At 47.9% G+C, this 18,085-nt stretch overlaps 1 protein-coding gene across 1 annotated transcript in view; it reads right to left on the bottom strand.

Moving 5' to 3' along the window:
* Window positions 1–502: 502 nt before the first annotated feature.
* SYT13 (synaptotagmin 13) overlaps window positions 503–18,085 on the bottom strand; it is a 46,293-nt gene continuing 28,710 nt past the window's right edge. Inside the window, exons 2-6 of the mRNA XM_032166178.1 lie at window positions 16,140–16,365; window positions 14,747–14,881; window positions 12,593–12,894; window positions 6,552–6,681; window positions 503–4,517 (exon numbers count right to left, since the gene is read on the bottom strand). Of these exons, the coding sequence (XP_032022069.1) occupies window positions 4,213–4,517; window positions 6,552–6,681; window positions 12,593–12,894; window positions 14,747–14,881; window positions 16,140–16,365 (1,098 nt within the window). The 3' untranslated portion in view covers window positions 503–4,212. The remainder of the gene's footprint in view (window positions 4,518–6,551; window positions 6,682–12,592; window positions 12,895–14,746; window positions 14,882–16,139; window positions 16,366–18,085) is intronic.

Here is an 18,085-nt window from a genome sequence, read left to right as displayed (position 1 = left end):
TTAGAGAAACTCAAACAAGCGCACAAGGAGACATGCAGAGAAATGTCATAGCAGCATTTCTTGTAACAGCAAAGAAAAAGAAAAAGAAACATGTAGATATACATCAACCACATAGGACTGTGGCATATCCATACAATGGAATATCATACATCAGTGAAAAAGAAATAAACTGGAGCTGCATGTGTCTGCACAGATGAAACTGAAATATTTAATGTTGAGCAAAAATAGTGTGATACAATTTAAATGAAGTTTAAAAACACTTTATGGAACTCAGGGTTTACAAAGACATGTAGTAAAAGTATGAGGGAATGCCTGGGATGATAAACCTCAAATCCAAGGTCATGGTCTTCTGAGTAAAGGGCACTGAGGGTACTTCAATTGTAGTTGTCAAGTTTTATTAAACATGGCAGTGGCTCATAAGTGCTTATCAGATGATTTCTTCTGCATTTTATATGCCAAAATATTAGGAAAAATGGAAAAAAAGAAAACACCAGGCAGCTGACCCTGTTGGAAATTTTTTATTTACCACTGCAAGGTTTTTGCTCCAAAGTTTCACACCAGACATATGACTACAATGTCTCATGCATCTTTTTGTGCTTTAGTTCATGACTGCAAAACACACACTTAGCATTTGACAACAGGAAACACAGAGGGCAGAAACAAATCACAGGGACTAGTTGGTTCAGGCTACAGCCACATTTTACCCAGGACTCCTTTACATCCAAGAGAAATGGACCCTGAATAACTGGTCTCCTAGCTGACTCTCTGCGCCCAGCTTTGTTTGGAGTGACTTGTCATTAAACCCACACAAAAAGTTATATCTCAAATCAAAATGGACAGACATATGCAAGGTCTTAATAAGGGCTCAACAAATAGATATTGACTTGATGCAAGAGGTGGAGTCACAGATTAATGAGGGCGGACTCCTAATTTTCTATCCCCACAGAAATCTCTGAAGAAAGAACCAGATCACCTTTCTGAGCAACAGTGCATTCTGAAATGGTCTCTCACCTTATTTTTACCTCTGCCTCACACCCTTTTTAGAAATGCTCACTGGCATCACACAAGGTGTTCCTTTCAAAAATGATGAGATACTTCACACAGGCTCAATTACTATAATTTGGTAATAAATTGGAAATGTTTCTTGTACAAGGTAAGCTGATGCAAAGACTACTGAAATATTTTGATTTGGCAGTTTGACATCTCTGGGTAATTTAAAATTCACTAAGATGAAGTTTTAGTGGAAAAGCAGAGCAATTATATTCTCTTCATCTGTTGATTACATTTACATGGAGAGCAATGAATTGTCATTAGGCAAATAGTAATACTCAATGTCATGAATTTCTAGCTTGACTGCTAAGACATCTGGTGACTTTACCATTGAGAACTCAGCTAGGACTCTAATTTTTATGCCATTTGCAGTGTCTTTTTCTGCCTACTCCGCCAGCCACTCTTAATTCATTAATTCACTCAACAAATATATATGGAGCACCCATGAGACAGCTTTATCCCAGGCACTTAGAATACAGTGAACATAGCAGACAACTCTCCTTCAAAATGTATCTCATTTCTGTAATCCCTACTAAGTGAGGTCAAGGCTGACATCTAAGATGTTCTGTGGTGGAAACTGGCTCCCATCAGGGGCAACTTTTAATTTGGATTCTGGAAGACTAAACCTTTGAGATCCCTCCCAAAAAAAAAAAGAAGAAGAAGAAGAAGAATGAAAGGATGCTTCATGACCAAATGACGATGGGTGGAGTTGGTAACTCTGGGATCAGGGGCCCCGCCCAGCCCACCTGAAATTCTTTTGATGGTACTATAAGGCAGCTGCATAGATTTATAAGGAGCCATGTTTCCTGATTTTTAGTCTAGAATCCAAATCTTCTAGATTGGAGTAGTAGATGCTACCAAGAAGAAAATGCTGGTCAGCTTTCAGCTCATAGGAAATGTTTTGTTTTCTTTTACCCACACCAACCAAAGAGAAGAAACCAGTACGGTGAAGAGATCTCTAAAACATTTTATAGGAAGCCACTAACAAGTGCTTTGCCTACACGACACTTGGCAGGGGCTGGCCAACCTCAAGGATGAAGGTTTCCACTTATCCAAAAGACTTCCCGTGAAAGAGGGATTCGATTTTTTTTCTGTTTTTTCTAATGCTTTTCTATTTCTGTACAGAAAGAAAAAATAAAGACCACAGGTCATAAGGCTCCTGCTCAGATTCTCAGGGAGAGGCCAAGTATGACTTGACTTGTTGAAGGAATGAAGCCCTTACCCATCTTGTCCAGGAATTCTGTCTTAGGGCAGTGGATTAGGGTGACATCTGAAGGCCCAGAGTTTTAATATTAATAGAGAGGGGTCCAAAGGCAGCATCCATGGTTCTGGAAATGCCACGATGCTTCTGGCACTTTCTGGGCATTCTCAGCTGCCAAATTAAAGTGAAAAATAGGCTGGGTGTTGTGGCTCACGCCTGTAATCCCAGTACTTTGAGAGGCTGAGGCGGGTAGATCACCTGAGGTCCAGAGTTGAAGACCAGCCTGGCCAACATGGTGAAACTCCATCTCCACTAAAAGTACAAAAATTAGCCAGGCATGTTGGTGGGCGCCTGTAATCCCAGCTACCCAGGAGGCTGAGACAGGAGAATCGCTTGAACTTGGGAGGCGGAGGTTGCAGTGAGCTGAGATCGTGCCACTGCACTCCAGCCTGGGCAACAAAGAGCAAAACTCCGTCTAAAAAAAAAAAAGGTGAAAAATAGTAACTTAGCTTAAAGATGATCTACTGGTGGCCTCAGAGTTTGTTTTTAGCCAGAGAGTGCCTACAGGTTTTGAACACTATTTCATCTAGTACATCATTCACTGGGGTAGGCTTCCTAGTCATTAGTCCTATCTTATACAGCTGGCCAAACAGGTTCTGAAAGGCAACGTCAACAACAGAATCCAGGAATCCTGGTTCAGGGGTAAGTACTCTATCCACTCAGCAAGGCTCATAATTTAGATTTAATTAACAACGTGGACATCTGTTTAGAATAACAAGGTAGGAATTCCAAACCTAGCTGCTGGTTATTTACCCATTCAAGTGAAAACGGACAGAGGGAGGCACAGTTGCAAAAGACCTGATTTCCTTTTTAAAATTGTCTTTCTTCTCTACCTACGTGTAGCCAGACGTCATAGACTAAGTCAATAACCAAATTCCTCCTGAAGTGACTGGAACGCTGAGAAGGGACCGGTCTATCTCAGAGTCACTTTGGTGATGCTGGTGGGTGTGACATCTAGCAATCAGAACCCAGTCAATGATTCACAGGAGATCCCACCTGTACTTTGTTAGGGATGGTCTCTCCAGGGATAATAGAAACTGATTTTAAGATAAAAACAATACAATTCTTCAATAAAAAGCACAAAATTCGGTCCAAGAGCAGGGGGCTTATGAAATGCACAAATTAAAGTATTAAGAATTAAAATAATTAAATTAAAAAGCTGAGGCCCCAGATTTCACACTGATGGTTGAGGTGTCCAGCATTGGAACTGGCTGCACCATGGTTTTGGGACTCCATCGAGGACTGTGGCCGAAAACCTGTGTGGAATATTGTAGAAGGAATTTCTCCAAGTACAGTGCTCCTCCCTCTACATCAGCTCGTTAAAAAGGAAGGCTCCTGGGCTTCGACCAGGAATACCGACTAGGAATGTCTCCAGGTGAGCCCAGGAATCTGCTGGTGACTCTTCACATGCTAAAGTTTGAGAACTGCCGGGTGACTGCCCTGCATGGTGAGCTTGATTGAACGCTGGCTAAGGTTTCTTTCCACCTGGGCAACCTCTAACGCTAGGAGTTGATCCAGGATACTTTCACTTCCTTCATCATTTTTGAAATGCTTGTTTTTCTAAAAGCCAAATTCTTCTTTGCATCCATGATTCCCACATTTAGCTTTCTCTGCATCTGGCCTAACCCCACCTATAAAACAGGCATAGGAACTGTATTTGATAAGCATCTCCTTCAATAACACAGATGAGCAAAATGCATTCCTCAGTGTGACCCACATATTCCATTTCCTGCTGTGTCTTGCTTATTTCTAAGAAACAAGAGTATGATGAGAGAGCCATCCCAGCCTTGCAAACACATCTGTCACTGTCTTCTGGGTGTCACAACGAGGAAGGGGCACAGAGAGGAGGTTGCAGAGGACGGGTCAGGGCTGTCCAAGAAGGGAGGCGGCCGGGCAGCTGGTTACAGGTGCAGCTGGTGCCACATGGCAATCTGCCGGCGAGGGTTTTTGAGCATCTCCTCCCAGTGGCTGCGCTCGGAGCCCGAGGTATGCAGGCCCAGGCTGCAGTGGCCAAGCGCGCAGCTCTGCCCTGACTCGTCCTGGCCCAGCACTTCCAGCTCCACGCTGGAGGCCTGCAGCAGGTCGTCGGGCAGTTCAAACATGATCATCTCGTTCCACACGGGGTTGATCTTGTGCTTAGCTCGTTTAGTCTGCTTCTTCTTCAGCTTCCGAGCCTGGTGCTTCAAGGTCACCTTGACCGAGACATCTGGGGAGGGTCAGAGGGGAACAAGAGACAGAGAGAAGGGACAAGAGTGAGTTTCTGAGATCTGGCAGGGCCCAGGACAAAGCTCCCTCCTGGTGCTGGAAAGATGATGTCTCTAGCTCAAGACTTCGGACATCTGTGCCCCATATACCCAAACATCTTAGAGGCCTCAGTTTTTCCTTCTGGATACCCCAGCACAGGTCCCAAGTCTATGTGACCATAGAAGGCTCTGCTATACGAACAGGAAAGCATCCCACCCAGACAATCTATAACTCTAGGAGTCGATCCAGGATACTTTCACTTCCTTGCATTGGGGATTATTCTCCACTCCCCTACTGGGCCATGCATTCATTCAACAAATAGTAAGTGCCTACCCTATGGCAGGCACTGGTCTAGACGTGGGGATGCAGCAGAAGTTCTTGCCTCCATAGAACTGACACTAAAGTGTAGGAAATAGCCAATACCATGATATGGAAGGCTGGCCACTGGGTGGCCTGTGATTGCGGCATGTTAGAGTACCAAGAGGGAACCACCTTTGCTACATGACTTCATATCCTCACATCAAACCAGGTCCATGACAATAGCTCAGGGGTCCTGAAGCTGGATTTTAAACTCAGACTAGAAAAATGAATCCAGCTCCCAAGTCTTCATCCCCTTGCTTCTTGGTGTAAGTATTTTTGTCTGTTATTAAAATAGGACATCCCCTGCTGGTTGGTTGAGTTCTTCTCATCCGTACTTTTTAAAGTTTTATTTGAAGACCCTCAACTTCATGTGGAAGAGGGATGAAGGCAGACTTCCTGCTCCTGCAAGCTCCCCCAAACCCAGGGCACTGCACCAAGAGAGCTGGCCCCAAGGAAATCCACAAACAGGTCACCAGGCGAGTTTTCATGTCACATCACAAGGCTGGACTGGATTACTTAGTCAAGGTTTCCAAAGCTAATGTGAGAATAATTGTTACTTTGTATTCATTGCTGTAATTATCACCCCTAGGAGGTGAGTTTGTTATTTCTGCAGAGAGAGTTGAGAGACGAAGTGTTGTACTGTAATTGTCCTGACAGGAGCTATAAAAGAGAGCAAGAATCAAATAATTATCTAAAGGGAATGACATAAAGGCTTTGAACTTTGGCCTTTGACTCAGGAAACTGCCAGCAAGACCAACTCTTCTGATTTCATTAGCCCCAAGTCTTTTGCTCAAAATTCAGAATGCAGTGGCAATTCTTTATTTGTACCCTGCTATAAATAGAGACTTGTTTATATCTTGCTAGGAGCATGTGGCTTCCAGCCCAGGTATTATCTGGCTAGCTGAGGATGATTTCCTGCTCATGTAGGAGAGCTTGCTTTGGTCTCCGAGATGCTGGACCTGGGCTGGGGTATCCAGAAGGAAAAACTGAGGCTTCCAGGGTGTTACAGGAAAGCTTATTTGGGTATATGGGGCACAGATGCCTGAAGCCTCAGGCCTCAGCCCATGTACCCACACACCTTCTGCCATCACCCACACTCAGCTGGTATGAGGGTGGCAGTTGGCAAAGGCTGAGAAGAGAGAAGAAACTGGGGTGGGTGGGAGGAGTGCAGTGGTGATGAGTTCAGACAGGAGGGGAAGAACCTGGCCTTCCTGACATCTGCCTGAAATATGGGTCCAGCCAGGTGTGGGTGACAAGGGCTGGGCCAAGTTTTCCCGACAGCCCAGGCCCTTCACTCCATGGCTATAGTCTGACCCTTGGCTTTTTGTGCTCTGTGGTTAGGGCTGATGGTTCTCATAGTGGATCTCCAAGGTAGGGAGTCTCAGGTAGCTCACACTTGGGTCCTAATGGATGGGATTGGTCTAAGAGTAAATGGATGTGAACTCAAAGAAGTGAGTGTGTCCTCAAAAATCAATCTGTGAACTTAGGGTGAAGAACAGCTGAGCATGGCTCCATAGATGTGCTCATGTTCCACCTCCCTGCTTACCTGTGACCATTTCCTCCCAGACACCACCTCCCTCGGCACACACTCCCGATAGCTGGAGGGGCCTTGGCCATCCTCTCACATCTCACTCACCCTTCCCCAGGAGCTCCTTGGACTGGTTAGAGTGGAGGTTCTTGGCTTTAATCAGCACCACCAGGAGGCGGTTGGCAGCCGGGAGGTAGCTGATGGATAGTAGGACCTCTCCAGCTCCTGCAGATGACTCCTGAAACAGAAAAGGAGACACAGGAGGGGAGTCTCACCTGGGGACGCCTTCCAACCCATCAACAAATGCTGAAGCTGGGACCATGCTGGACTTGCATCCAACAGGCATCCTTGAAACCATTTACCCATCAATGCTGGGTCTCCATCCTTGCAGAAGAGAGCAAGGCACAGAGGAATTCCATGTGGCATGCGCTTCAATAGCAGTTTCTTTGTTTGCCTCAAAATGTGATTGTTCATATACCATATACTCAAATCCAACATACAAAACAGAGCAAAGAAAGGCTACTCAGAATGCAGCAGAGGGGAGGAGGCCAGAATTCCCCATTACCCTTCACCTTCTGCCACCCCCAAGCTCCTGGGACACCTCTGTCCTCTAGGGCCTCAGAGAACAGTTTCAAAATCCCTGCATGGACCCATCAGGTTCCTGGGGCAGCAGGAGAGTTGTAATTCATTACTATGTTTGAAAAGATAGTTCTTTCCAGCTCCAGGAGGTTGCTTCATCAACAGAACGACCAGTAATGTCAATGAAGTGCTGGGGCATATGATGGTAGATCATGCCCAGAGGCAACTGGCAATAACCACACCTTGAAGGAGGTGCTGATGCCCCAGTGAGGCATCCAAACAAACACATCTATCCCTGCATGCAGCTTTAGAGTAACTCTCCTGAAATTCGTACAGGAGTTTATTTGGGATTTCAACAAATCCATCAAGGGACAAGAACGACCAAAAGACCCCTCCTAGGAGGTGGGTGTTTGGTTGCAATCCAAGCTCTGGGGAGACCTGAAAGAGAAGGGAGTGTGTGGGCAGGGATCAGCAGAAGGTCAGAAGTCTCCTCTGTTGAGCAGGAAGAAGATGCCCTTCCCTCAAAACCCCAAGGAAGAGGCAGATGTGTGGCCTGCTGTGAGAAGATGGAGTGGGGGGTGGGAGTGGGGGAAGGGCCCATGGAAGCTTGTCCCTCCAGATGTCACAGCTTTCAGTCCTGTGCCCCTTCCCTCTACCTTTGTCCCTCTTTCCCAGCTGTGCAATGAGGGTAATTCAATGAGGTCTGGTACCAGGCTGGAGCCCTGGCTAACAGCCACCATGGCTCCCTAAGCTTCCTCCCCTCCTGTCACACCCAGGATGTCTGTTCATCCATCCTGGACCAGGCACTCAGAAGGGCTGAAATCAGTTTTTCTTTGCTCACTGTGGCCTCCCGTGGATTCATTCATCCAGCAAGCATACGTAATGCACCCACTGTAATCCAGATGCCATAATTAAAGCCATGAACTAAACAGAATTGGTCTCAAGGAAGCTTGCAGTCGCATGGGGAAGACAGACAGGAAGTGATTAAATATGTAACATCGGGCAGCATTAAATGCTATGAAGAAATATAGATATCAGAGGATGAACTAAGAAAATGCATATAGCAAGTTCTTAGTAAAGGTCATAAATTACAATTCTAATGACGACAGTCAAAACAACAATTATTAATAACCCAGAATAAGAGTAATGCTGAGAGCATAGACTCTAAAGCAGATTAACTGTGTCCGAGTTCCAGTCCTACCATTTACTGCCTCTATGACCTTGGGTAAGTTACTTAACTTCTCTAAGCCTCCATTTCTGCATGACCCCAACGATTCCACAAGTCTTGAGGGACTGGTCATATGAAGAAATGATTTGGGAGCCTCAAAGGATCTCGGCAATGAAATGAATGATAGCAGCTCACATTTATTAAACACTGTGTGTGAGATGCAATTACACTGTCCATCCCAATAGAAAGTAAGCTCCACTGTGGCCTCTGTTCACACTATGCAACTCCAGCACCTGGGACACAGTGGGCACACAATAAACATTTGTGAAAAAAGGGTAACACATTCCATTTATCATCTTGATGACAACCCCAAGAGGGCTGCTGATTTTGTTCCCATTTTAAGCATAAGAACCTCAGATTCAGAAAGGGAACATTATTGCCAGAGGTCATGTAGGCAGGAAGTGGCAAAACCAAGCCTTGGAAAGAAGGTCCAGTCTGATAGCAAAACCTAAGTCCTGAATCTGTGGCTCTCCAGCTTTCTCAGTTGACAGCCCTCCCCAACCGTCTCATTTCACAATGAAGGAACCGAGGCCCAGGGACTTGTACCAGGCACCCAGAGAGGTGTCCACAGAGTTGGGAGGGGCACCAGCCTCCTGGCTCATGGTCGATTATTAGAGGGCCACAGATAGCCCGGGCTATAGTCACAGGGTGACCAGACTTGAGTCCTCTGCTCCCTGCAGACCAGGTGAGAGGAGTCAGCACCTGTCAGCCTCTGCAGGGCTCTTCACTTTTGCATAGGGTGAGGTCTAACTAGCCTAGCCGGCTGCACCATGGCCAGACAATTTCAACAGCACCTGCTTCCTGGGCACTGCTGCTGAAAGTACCTGCAGACTAAAGTAATCCTTTCTTTCTTCTTCCTTTCCCTGGTTTTCCCTGCCCCTCTCTTTCTCTCAGGTCTCAGTGAACCATGCAAGACTGCCCTTGGAGGCTAATATCCAGAATCTACAAAGAACTTAAACAAATTTACAAGAAAAAAAACAAACAGCCCCCATCAAAAAGTGGGCAAAGCATATGAACAGACACTTCTCAAAAGAAGACATTTATGCAGCCAACAGACATATGAAAAAATGCTCATCATCACTGCTTATCAGAGAAATGCAAATCAAAACCACAATGAGATACCATCTCACACCAGTTAGAATAGCGATCATTAAAGTCAGGAAACAACAGAAGCTGAAGAGGATGTGGAGAAATAGGAATGCTTTTACACTGTTGGTGGGACTGTAAACTAGTTCAACCATTGTGGAAGACAGTGTGGCAATTCCTCAAGGATCTAGAACTAGAAATACCATTTGACCGAGTCATCCCATTACTGGGTATATACCCAAAGGATTATAAATCATGCTACTATAAAGACACATACACACATATGTTTATTGCAGCACTATTCACAATAGCAGACTTGGAACCAACCCAAATGTCCATCAATGATATACTGGGTAAAGAAAATGTGGCACATATACACCGTGGAATACTATGCAGCCATAAAAAGGATGAGTTCATGTCCTTCGCAGGGACATGGATGAAGCTGGAAACCATCATTGTCAGCAAACTATCGCAAGGACAGAAAACCAAACACCGCATGTTCTCACTCTTAGGTGGGAATTGAACAATGAGATCACTTGGACACAGGGAGGGGAACATCACACACCAGGGCTTGTCGGGGGGTGGGGGCCTGGGGGAGGGATAGCATTAGGAGAAATACCTAATGTAGATGACTAGTTGATGAGTGCAGCAAACCAACATGGCACATGTATACATATGTAACAAACCTACACGTTCTGCACGTGTATCCTAGAACTTAAAGTATCATAATAATAATAATAAAAGACTGCCCTTGGAGTGGGTTGCCCTGTGAGTCACTCTTGATGCACATGGCACTTTTGGCTGAGTATCTTCCTGCTAGAACTGGGCACCATGGGCACGTCTGTTAACCCATCTGGCCTAGAGAAGAAAAACATCTGGGCTGCAATGACTGAGGGCTCCACTCACCTTGTTCAAATCAGCCCACACCCTCTGGCTGGGGCGAGGGGCTGCCTGGCCTGGACTTTCAGCTTTCTCCTGCCCTATACACCCAGAAAGTCACCTCCTACTTCTGACTCCACGCCACCCCTTGAGATTGTTCACATCTGTAGTAAACAGGTCAGTGACCAAAGTGGTTGTGAGTACATATTTGCAGAACAGAAACAGCTACAGAAAGTATGATAATTATTAGGATGGATGAGCTGCAAGGCCAGGGCTTCATCTTAATTACTGTTGCTATGTCCCCAGCTCTTGGCACAGTACCTGGCACATGGTAGAAACTGGGCAAGGTATTTGCAGAATGAGTGAATGAGTGAATGATGGCTGCTCTTCTAGGGGGCGGTGAGAGAAGCTGCTAGGTGCCGGAGACTTCTGCCTAGATTGGCTGGATTTCTGCCCTTTGGGGCTGTACCATGTCTCAGAGCCCAGCAGGGGAGTCTCTGCATCTCGAGAGAAAGCTAGTTTACTAGTTTAATAATCCTAAGTATTGATTCCTTCTCCCAGGATCCCCATCTGTGATTCCACAGAAGTCCCAAATCACACACTAATTAGAGAGTGGGCTTTGGAACCGCTGAGTTCCATCTGAGAGTGGCTGTGATTTTTCTAACAATTTTCCGAGGCTGGGAAAGAGGAAAAAATGGAGCAAGGAGGAAATCATAGCAAAAAGAGAAGCAGGCAGCGGGTGAAATGTACTCTTCCCTCCTGCAGTCTGGGTGACTATTAGGAAAGGTACCTGATTGTCACACCTCATACTTGTCAGGTGGCTTTCGTGGCAGGTAATGAGATAGCACAGGATTTCGAGTCATACCAACCCGGCCTCAAGGTCTGCCATTTCCTGGCTGTGGGACCCTGTGTGGATTCCTGAACTACTATGACCCTCGGTTTCCTCATCCGTAAGGGGGATAGTCATGGTGTCTCTCTCATCTGGTTGATTTGGAGAGTGGCAGCACTCAGGTAGAGTCCTAAGCATAGTAACTGATGGTGAGCATTAAAAAATAGTGCCCTTGGCTGGTTGCGGTGGCTCACACCTGTAATCCCAGGAGTTTGGGAGGCTGAGGCGGGGTAGATCACAAGGTCAGGAGATCAAGACCATCCTGGCCAACATGGTGAAACCCTGTCTCTACTAAAAATAAAAAAATTAGCTGGGCGTGGTGGTGTGTGGCTGTAATCCCAGCTACTTGGGAGGCTGAGGCACGAGAATTGCTTGAACCCAGGAGGCAGAGGTTGCAGTGAGCCGAGATCACGCCACTGCACTCCAGCCTGGCAACAGAGCGAGACTCTGTCTAAAAAAAAAAAAAAAGAAAGTGCCCTAATCAGTATTATTCTTTCTTTTTGCTTCAGCATGAGGGTTGGCAAACATTTTCTGGAAAGGGATTAATAACACCTATTTGGGGCTATGCAGGTTATACAGTCTTTAGATCAGTATAGCACTGCCCATCTGGTTGAGAGACTAGTCGCCCAGAAGGTTTCCTCAAGGAACCACAGTGCAGGCCCTTAGATGAGCTTTGACCCAGGGGCCTAAGTAACTACATACCGTCTTGTAGCCCTGACATTCCCACACCCCCTTGCTGTCCTGGCCCATGGGGAACAATGATTTGCTCCCCAAGGGTCCCCTCTCTTGAGGGCTGTGGCATCTCAGAAGACCCTTCTTTCCCACTTGTGGCCCCCCAACAGCAGATATGGGGAAATCACCCTGAGTCTGGGGATTGCGTGGACCACCAGGCTCTGGGCCTGCCCCCAGCCCTGATTGCTCCTTCAGAGCCTAGCACACGGGGCCTTCTAGAATTCTTTATCAGAGCACATTGGTTAGGTCACTCTTACATGGCTCAGGGTGGAACACATCAAATATCATCATTTGCCTGTGCCAAGTTGTCCCCTAGTCTGTACACTCCTGAGTGGTGGGGCTCCACCCTTCGTGCTCACCTACACAAACGGAGGAAGGTAGAGTGCCCTGCAGTGTCTGCCACATCGTAGGAGCACACAGAGTATAACTGGATTGAAATGGGGACAGTACTTCATAGCAGTAAAGGTAATACACACAGCATGGCATTTTCCATGACGGCAGAGAGAGTCTTTGCATGGCAAGTTAGAGCCAAGACTAGGAGCAGACACTAGGAATCCCACATCCTGGGCCATGGGTCTCCTCTAGCCCAGGATCTAGCCCTCTGCCCCATTCAAGACTCCACCCTCCCTTCCAGCCCCAAGCCAGGGAGGTCTCTGAGGCTTGTTCCCTAAGACTGAGTTGCTGGGAGGACACCGGGTCCTGCCATCCCATGCTGCATGGGCAGGTTTTACCTTTCTAACCCAGGGGTAACCCTACCTTCGCTGAAGTCTTCAGCTCACCCCACTGGGCAGCCCCTAGGGGCACAGATGTCCCGTCCAGGCCCAGGCGGAGCTCTCCGGCCACGCTGTGGCGGGAGAAGCGGTCGCAGGTCCTCAAGGTCAGCGTCAGGGTGGCTGTGGGGAGTTCCTCCTCCGCCAGGGGGAGCACCAGGCCTTCCTCCCAGGTGGTGTGCAGCTGCCGCTTCTTTAGGGCTGTCTGGGCCTCCACAGAGCCGGTCCTGTTGGCCACACTCCCTTGGACATAGCAGTCACAGCCTCCATCGTGGTTGCTGGTCACAGCTGCAGGCAAGGAGAAAAACACAGGCATGGGACTTTCCGAGGACAAGTGGAGGGGACAGAAGCACGCCTTGCTTAGGGCTGTGGAATCCAGCTTAACAACATGACCTTGGGTGTCTGAAAGGCTGACCACTCCGGTCACCAGGGAATCGCCTTTCAGTGAGACATTTAGAAATAGATCATTTGAGGGGGCTGGCCTCAGCACATGCTGATTCTTTGTCTTGGAGAACAGGGACAAGACTTGGCATTTCCTGGAGCCCCCTGAACTCCAGATTCTGAACTTTTGCCAAGGTGCCAGGGCTTGCTGCTGGGGGCCTTTATTAGTGGTGCTGTTGACACGTAACCGTTTGTTCTGAACTTTAAATAGTCACCACGTAACCGTTTTCCACGCGAATCACTTGGCTCTTGCCTCATGAGTGAGTGTGGCTTTATGTTCTGAACCTTGGTGTTTTCAATGCTTCACAATGTGTGGATCTGCCTAGAAATTTACACCTTTGGTTATTTTCTGACTGTCTTCAGTGATCATTTGGAAAGTGGTAGCTGACATTTCACAAGAAGAGAAGATGAAGAACTGAGGCCATGTATCTTTTTTTTTTTTTTTTGAGATGGAGTCTCGCTCTGTCACCCAGGCTGGAGTGCAGTGGCACAATCTCGGCTCACTGCAAGCTCCGCCTCCCGGGTTCACGCCATTCTCCTGCCTCAGACTCCCGAGTAGCTGGGACTACAGGTGCCCGCCACCGCGCCCAGCTAATTTTTTTTTTTTTTTTTTGTATTTTTAGTAGAGCCGGGGTTTCACTGTGGTCTCGATCTCCTGACCTCGTGATCCGCCCGCCTCGGCCTCCCAAAGTGCTGGGATTACAAGCGTGAGCCACCGCGCCCAGCCGAGGCTATGTATCTTAACAGCAAGAGCTTTCCACTGAACTTCAAGGGACTGCTTTGTCCTGGCTCTGTCACCAGTTAGATGCAGTGATCTCTGACAAGTCACGTGACTTGCCAGACCTCAGTTTCCTAATCTGTAAAATGCGCCAGTGTGAAGACCAAACATAATAAAGTATAGGAGGAAGGTGCTTTAAAATCTTAAAAGATAATACAAGGAAAAAGCCTCAGAAAATAGAATTATATACAAAATTCCAATTTATCTGACCCCATTGCTAGCCCTGATTCCTTTGAAAAGTCTTAGCTTTATTTGCTGACCTTAAAGTGAATTGTCAGGGCAGAGAAGCCAAGGACATCCTGCCACCCTCCGGCCGCTTGGCTCTTAGATTGTAGAAACTTTTCTGACCATTTGGAACATGCTGTGTGTCCAGCACAAAGCCCTGTCCAATTTCAAATTCATCTATGGCAGAGACGGCTAGCTCTTCACCCCAAACTCATTGCCTTTCCTTCCTGGGCACCCGTCAGCCCACACTTCCCAGCCCGCTTTGCAGTTGGGTGTGCTCATGTGACTGAGTTACAGCCAATGGGATGCAAGCGGAAGTGACGTCCACCAAGTCCAGGTAAAGGCTGTTAAGGAATGATTATGCCCTCTCCTTCTCTTTCTCCTTCCCTCTGCCAGATACAGATGGCAAGGATACAGATGACAAGGAGGGGGTTATGGAGCCACAGCTGGAAAGAGCCTGGTCCTTGAATCACCATTTGGAGAAAAAATGTTTGTCAACCAGGAATCCCCACTTTGGACTGCTGGGGTTGGGAGTGTGGGAAATCTTTGTGTCTAAGCTCCGTGTGTTCCAGGGTCTGATTGTTAGAGTCCTAATCCAGTGCTCTCTCCAGCTGCGGATGATCCCATCCTGCCTGCACAGCTCCTCCAGCGGAGATAGACACGCAGAAGCCCACAAGAGTCAAATAAGAGCCGTACCTTCCAGGCGAGTCACAAACAATTCAGCCTTCTGACGGTCATAGTCCAGGCAGTAGTGGAGTTTGGGGGCCTGGTTCCAACTGGCAGCCTTCTCTGGGTTCCAGGTCTCCATGACACAGACATCCTCCACCACACCTGTTAAGAAAGTCAAAATCATCACTGCCACCCACACTGGGGTTCTGCTTTCCTGATTACACCTTTCCCATCTCTATCACCTATGCCAGGAACCCAAACCCAAGTCTTCCCAGCTGTATGCAGAATCACAGTGGCCACACCAAAACAACAGGTGGGGTCAATGTCACAGCCTATTAGGCTGCATCTGTGTCCACTGGCTCCCTCCAACCACACAAAACAAAACAGAGACTACACAACAATCTACTCTCCCTGCTTTATGTTTTGTCTTTCTAAAAGGCCTACATATTCTTTGGGTCAGGGACGACCATGTCTCTTCTTCCCGTATCTTCCCCAGTGCCCAGCAGCAGCATGGTACACCTAAAGGTGCTGCACTCTTGATGCAGATGCTGATGAAAAGGAGAGTAGAAATAATAATAATATGTTTTGACTGGGCACGATGGCTCATGCCTGTAACCCCAGCACTTCGAGAGGCCAAGGCAAGAAGACCACTTGAGCCCAGGAATTTGAGACCAGCCTGGGCCACATAGTGAGATCTCATGTCTACAAAAAATAAGCAAAAATTATCCGGGCATGGTGGCATGCACCTGTAGTCCTAGCTACTCAGGAGGCCGAGGTGAGAGGATCACTGAAGCCTGGGAGATTGAGGCTGCAGTGGCCCATGATCATGCCACTGAACTCCAGCCTGGGAGACAGAGCAAGACCCCATCTCAAAAAAAAGTGCCTTGGACCTTATCTCAAAAAAACAACAAAAACCCCAATATGTTTTTTGTTACCTCCTTTGTGCCAGGCTCTGAATTAGGCATTTTATGTGCGTTCTTTTATCTACACTTTACAACTCCCCTACCAGACAGATAATAGTCTAGTCTCATTTTATAGATGAGGAAACTGAGGTTCACGGAGTTGCAGCGTGACCCATGCCATACAGTAAGTGTATGAAAGGGCAGCAAATTAAACCCATGACTCCGAAGCCCATGGTTTTCACCATGGCTCTTTGTCCTCTCTCATAGTTGCACACATATGACTTGAAAGGGACTCCATTTCCCAGCGGAAAGTTGGCGGCCTGGGGGAGAAGCGCTATGGCAACGTGTTGTCAGGAAGAAAGGACCATAATTCTGAGGCCCAGTGCCCACCTGCTTGGCCAGTGTCAAATGCCGGGGCACTCGGCCTCCCCATCGGGCCACACACAGCATCTACAGAGACACTGACAAGCCCCACCGGAGTGCTGCCCACGGAAGTGCAGGGGGCAGGAGACCCCTACCATTCTGAGGGAGGATGAACAGCTCCTCTGTGACCTGCCTCTTCAGGCGACTGTCATTCGGGGGTTGGGGGCTGGCAGGTGCAGTGGGCTCCTCCGTAGACCTCAGTGAGTAGTCTGCATAGTTGATGACCTCTGGAGCCGTCACAGCTGGCCTGGGTCCATAGATGTCTGGGAACTTGAGGAGGGTGCGGGGCTGAACAGGTTCCGTGGATTTTTTAACGTTGAACTGCAAACACAAATTACTCTGATTAGTCCACAAAGGAGCCCTCCTGTCTGTTTCCCCTCGTGGAAGGGAGAAGCGGTGAACTGACCTGTTGTAGGCTGCAGAGGGAGAGGTGTGGTTCCATTCTGCTCCGAAGAGCACAACCTATGAAGGTCTAACATCATCTCCAAACCCACTCAAATCCACAATCCCCTGAAATGTGGGCCCTGTTCATCCATCCCTCCTCCATCCATCGGCCCATCCATCCTATGGCTGCGCCCATGGGTATTGCCTGGACCTGCTGCAGGTGGTCCCCCCTCTGCTGCTCTCGTCTGCTCCCCTTGCCTCTTCCTTCTCCCTTCTCCCTTCCTCCCTCCTCTTCTCCACCTAATGGCTCAGAAATGCCAGTGGCTCCCACCACACTTGGAACAAACTGCAGACTCCTTGCAGCTTGCCTAGCTTGATCCTGCTCATCTCTCTGATATCGCCCCCGATCCTTCCTTTGCTCACCTCCAGTCACTGAGCTCCCTGCTTCTCAAACAGCTTGGGCTCTTTCCTTGGTCCAGCTTCCAGGCCCTAACTTTTCCTCCCAAACCGCCCACCCCTACCTCCACCTGTTTTTTGCATGGCCGGCTCCATCTCACACCTGAAGTCTGACCAAGGAGTCCATCTCTAACCCTACAATCTAAATTAAATCCCTCCCCCAAGCCTGTCCCTCCCTATCACCACATCCCACTGTTTGCTTCACAGCATTGATCTCACCCTGTATTGTTTTGGTCATAGGCTGGCCTGTTTGTATTAAGACCCTCCCACTAGCATGTGAGATCTATGAGCACAGGAATTATGTCTTGTCTTGCTCCTGCCTGGATCAGCCTGGTCCAAAGCCCACTGCCCCTATGGCTCTCAATGTTTATCCTGCCTTCAAATCTTTCCCCAGCAGAGCAGTCCCCATCAGAAATATTTATCATCTTGTTAACACAGCAACTAGTCACCCTGGGAGAGACATGTATGACTTGCAAAATCAGTTTCCCTTTGCACCTCCACCCCCACTAAGAGTGTCACTGGGCATCAAGTTGCTGTGTCCCTTGTGCCTAGCATGGTGTCAGCTCACAGGGAGCATGCAATCAATACCTGTGACTAGGGCTGCCATGTTGTATGGTTTGTGCACTGCACAAAAGTCTCTGGATGAGGACAGAGTGGAAGCCAAACTGCAGACTGTGTACCACTTGCCCAGTTGTGTGCTCTAGGTTAGGCCCTTTTCTCTTGGAATCTTTCTTTTCAAAAAGACCCACCTGCTTGTCAACCCTTAAGTACATGGGGCTCCTCACACAGCATCTACAGAGACATCGACAGGGATCTTCTGTCTTTCTCTCCTATTTGAGAGACTCAAAGTTATATGACAGGTAGCAATAGGAGCCTTCCTGGTCCTCAGGATTGAAGACCAGGTCTAGAGCTTAAACTGCTGGCACACTGGGTGGGCAGCCCATAAAAAGGCCCTCAGGTTAAGACAGGCAGATCCGAAGACTGAGATCTACGACTGAGTCTCCCAAGAAGCCTCCTGCCCTCCATGCTGGCCCTCCTGGCCCTCCAATCTCCATGGCTGAAGCGAGTAGTGGGTACAGATGGCTGGCAGCAGGACTCAGGCTGCCCTACCCAGTGGCAGGAGTGACCCTGCCCCGTGTAGGGGTGGGGGTGGACGTGGTCTGGCAGGAGAGGCAGTTAACAGTTTACACTATTTCAAAAA

The sequence above is a fragment of the Hylobates moloch genome, unplaced genomic scaffold, assembly GCF_009828535.3.
Source record: "Hylobates moloch isolate HMO894 unplaced genomic scaffold, HMol_V3 SCAFFOLD_11, whole genome shotgun sequence".
In the NCBI taxonomy this organism is placed as follows: Eukaryota; Metazoa; Chordata; class Mammalia; order Primates; family Hylobatidae; genus Hylobates; species Hylobates moloch.
The sequence above is the reverse complement of the archived record's forward strand: the minus strand, read 5'-3'. Positions and strand labels throughout refer to the sequence as shown.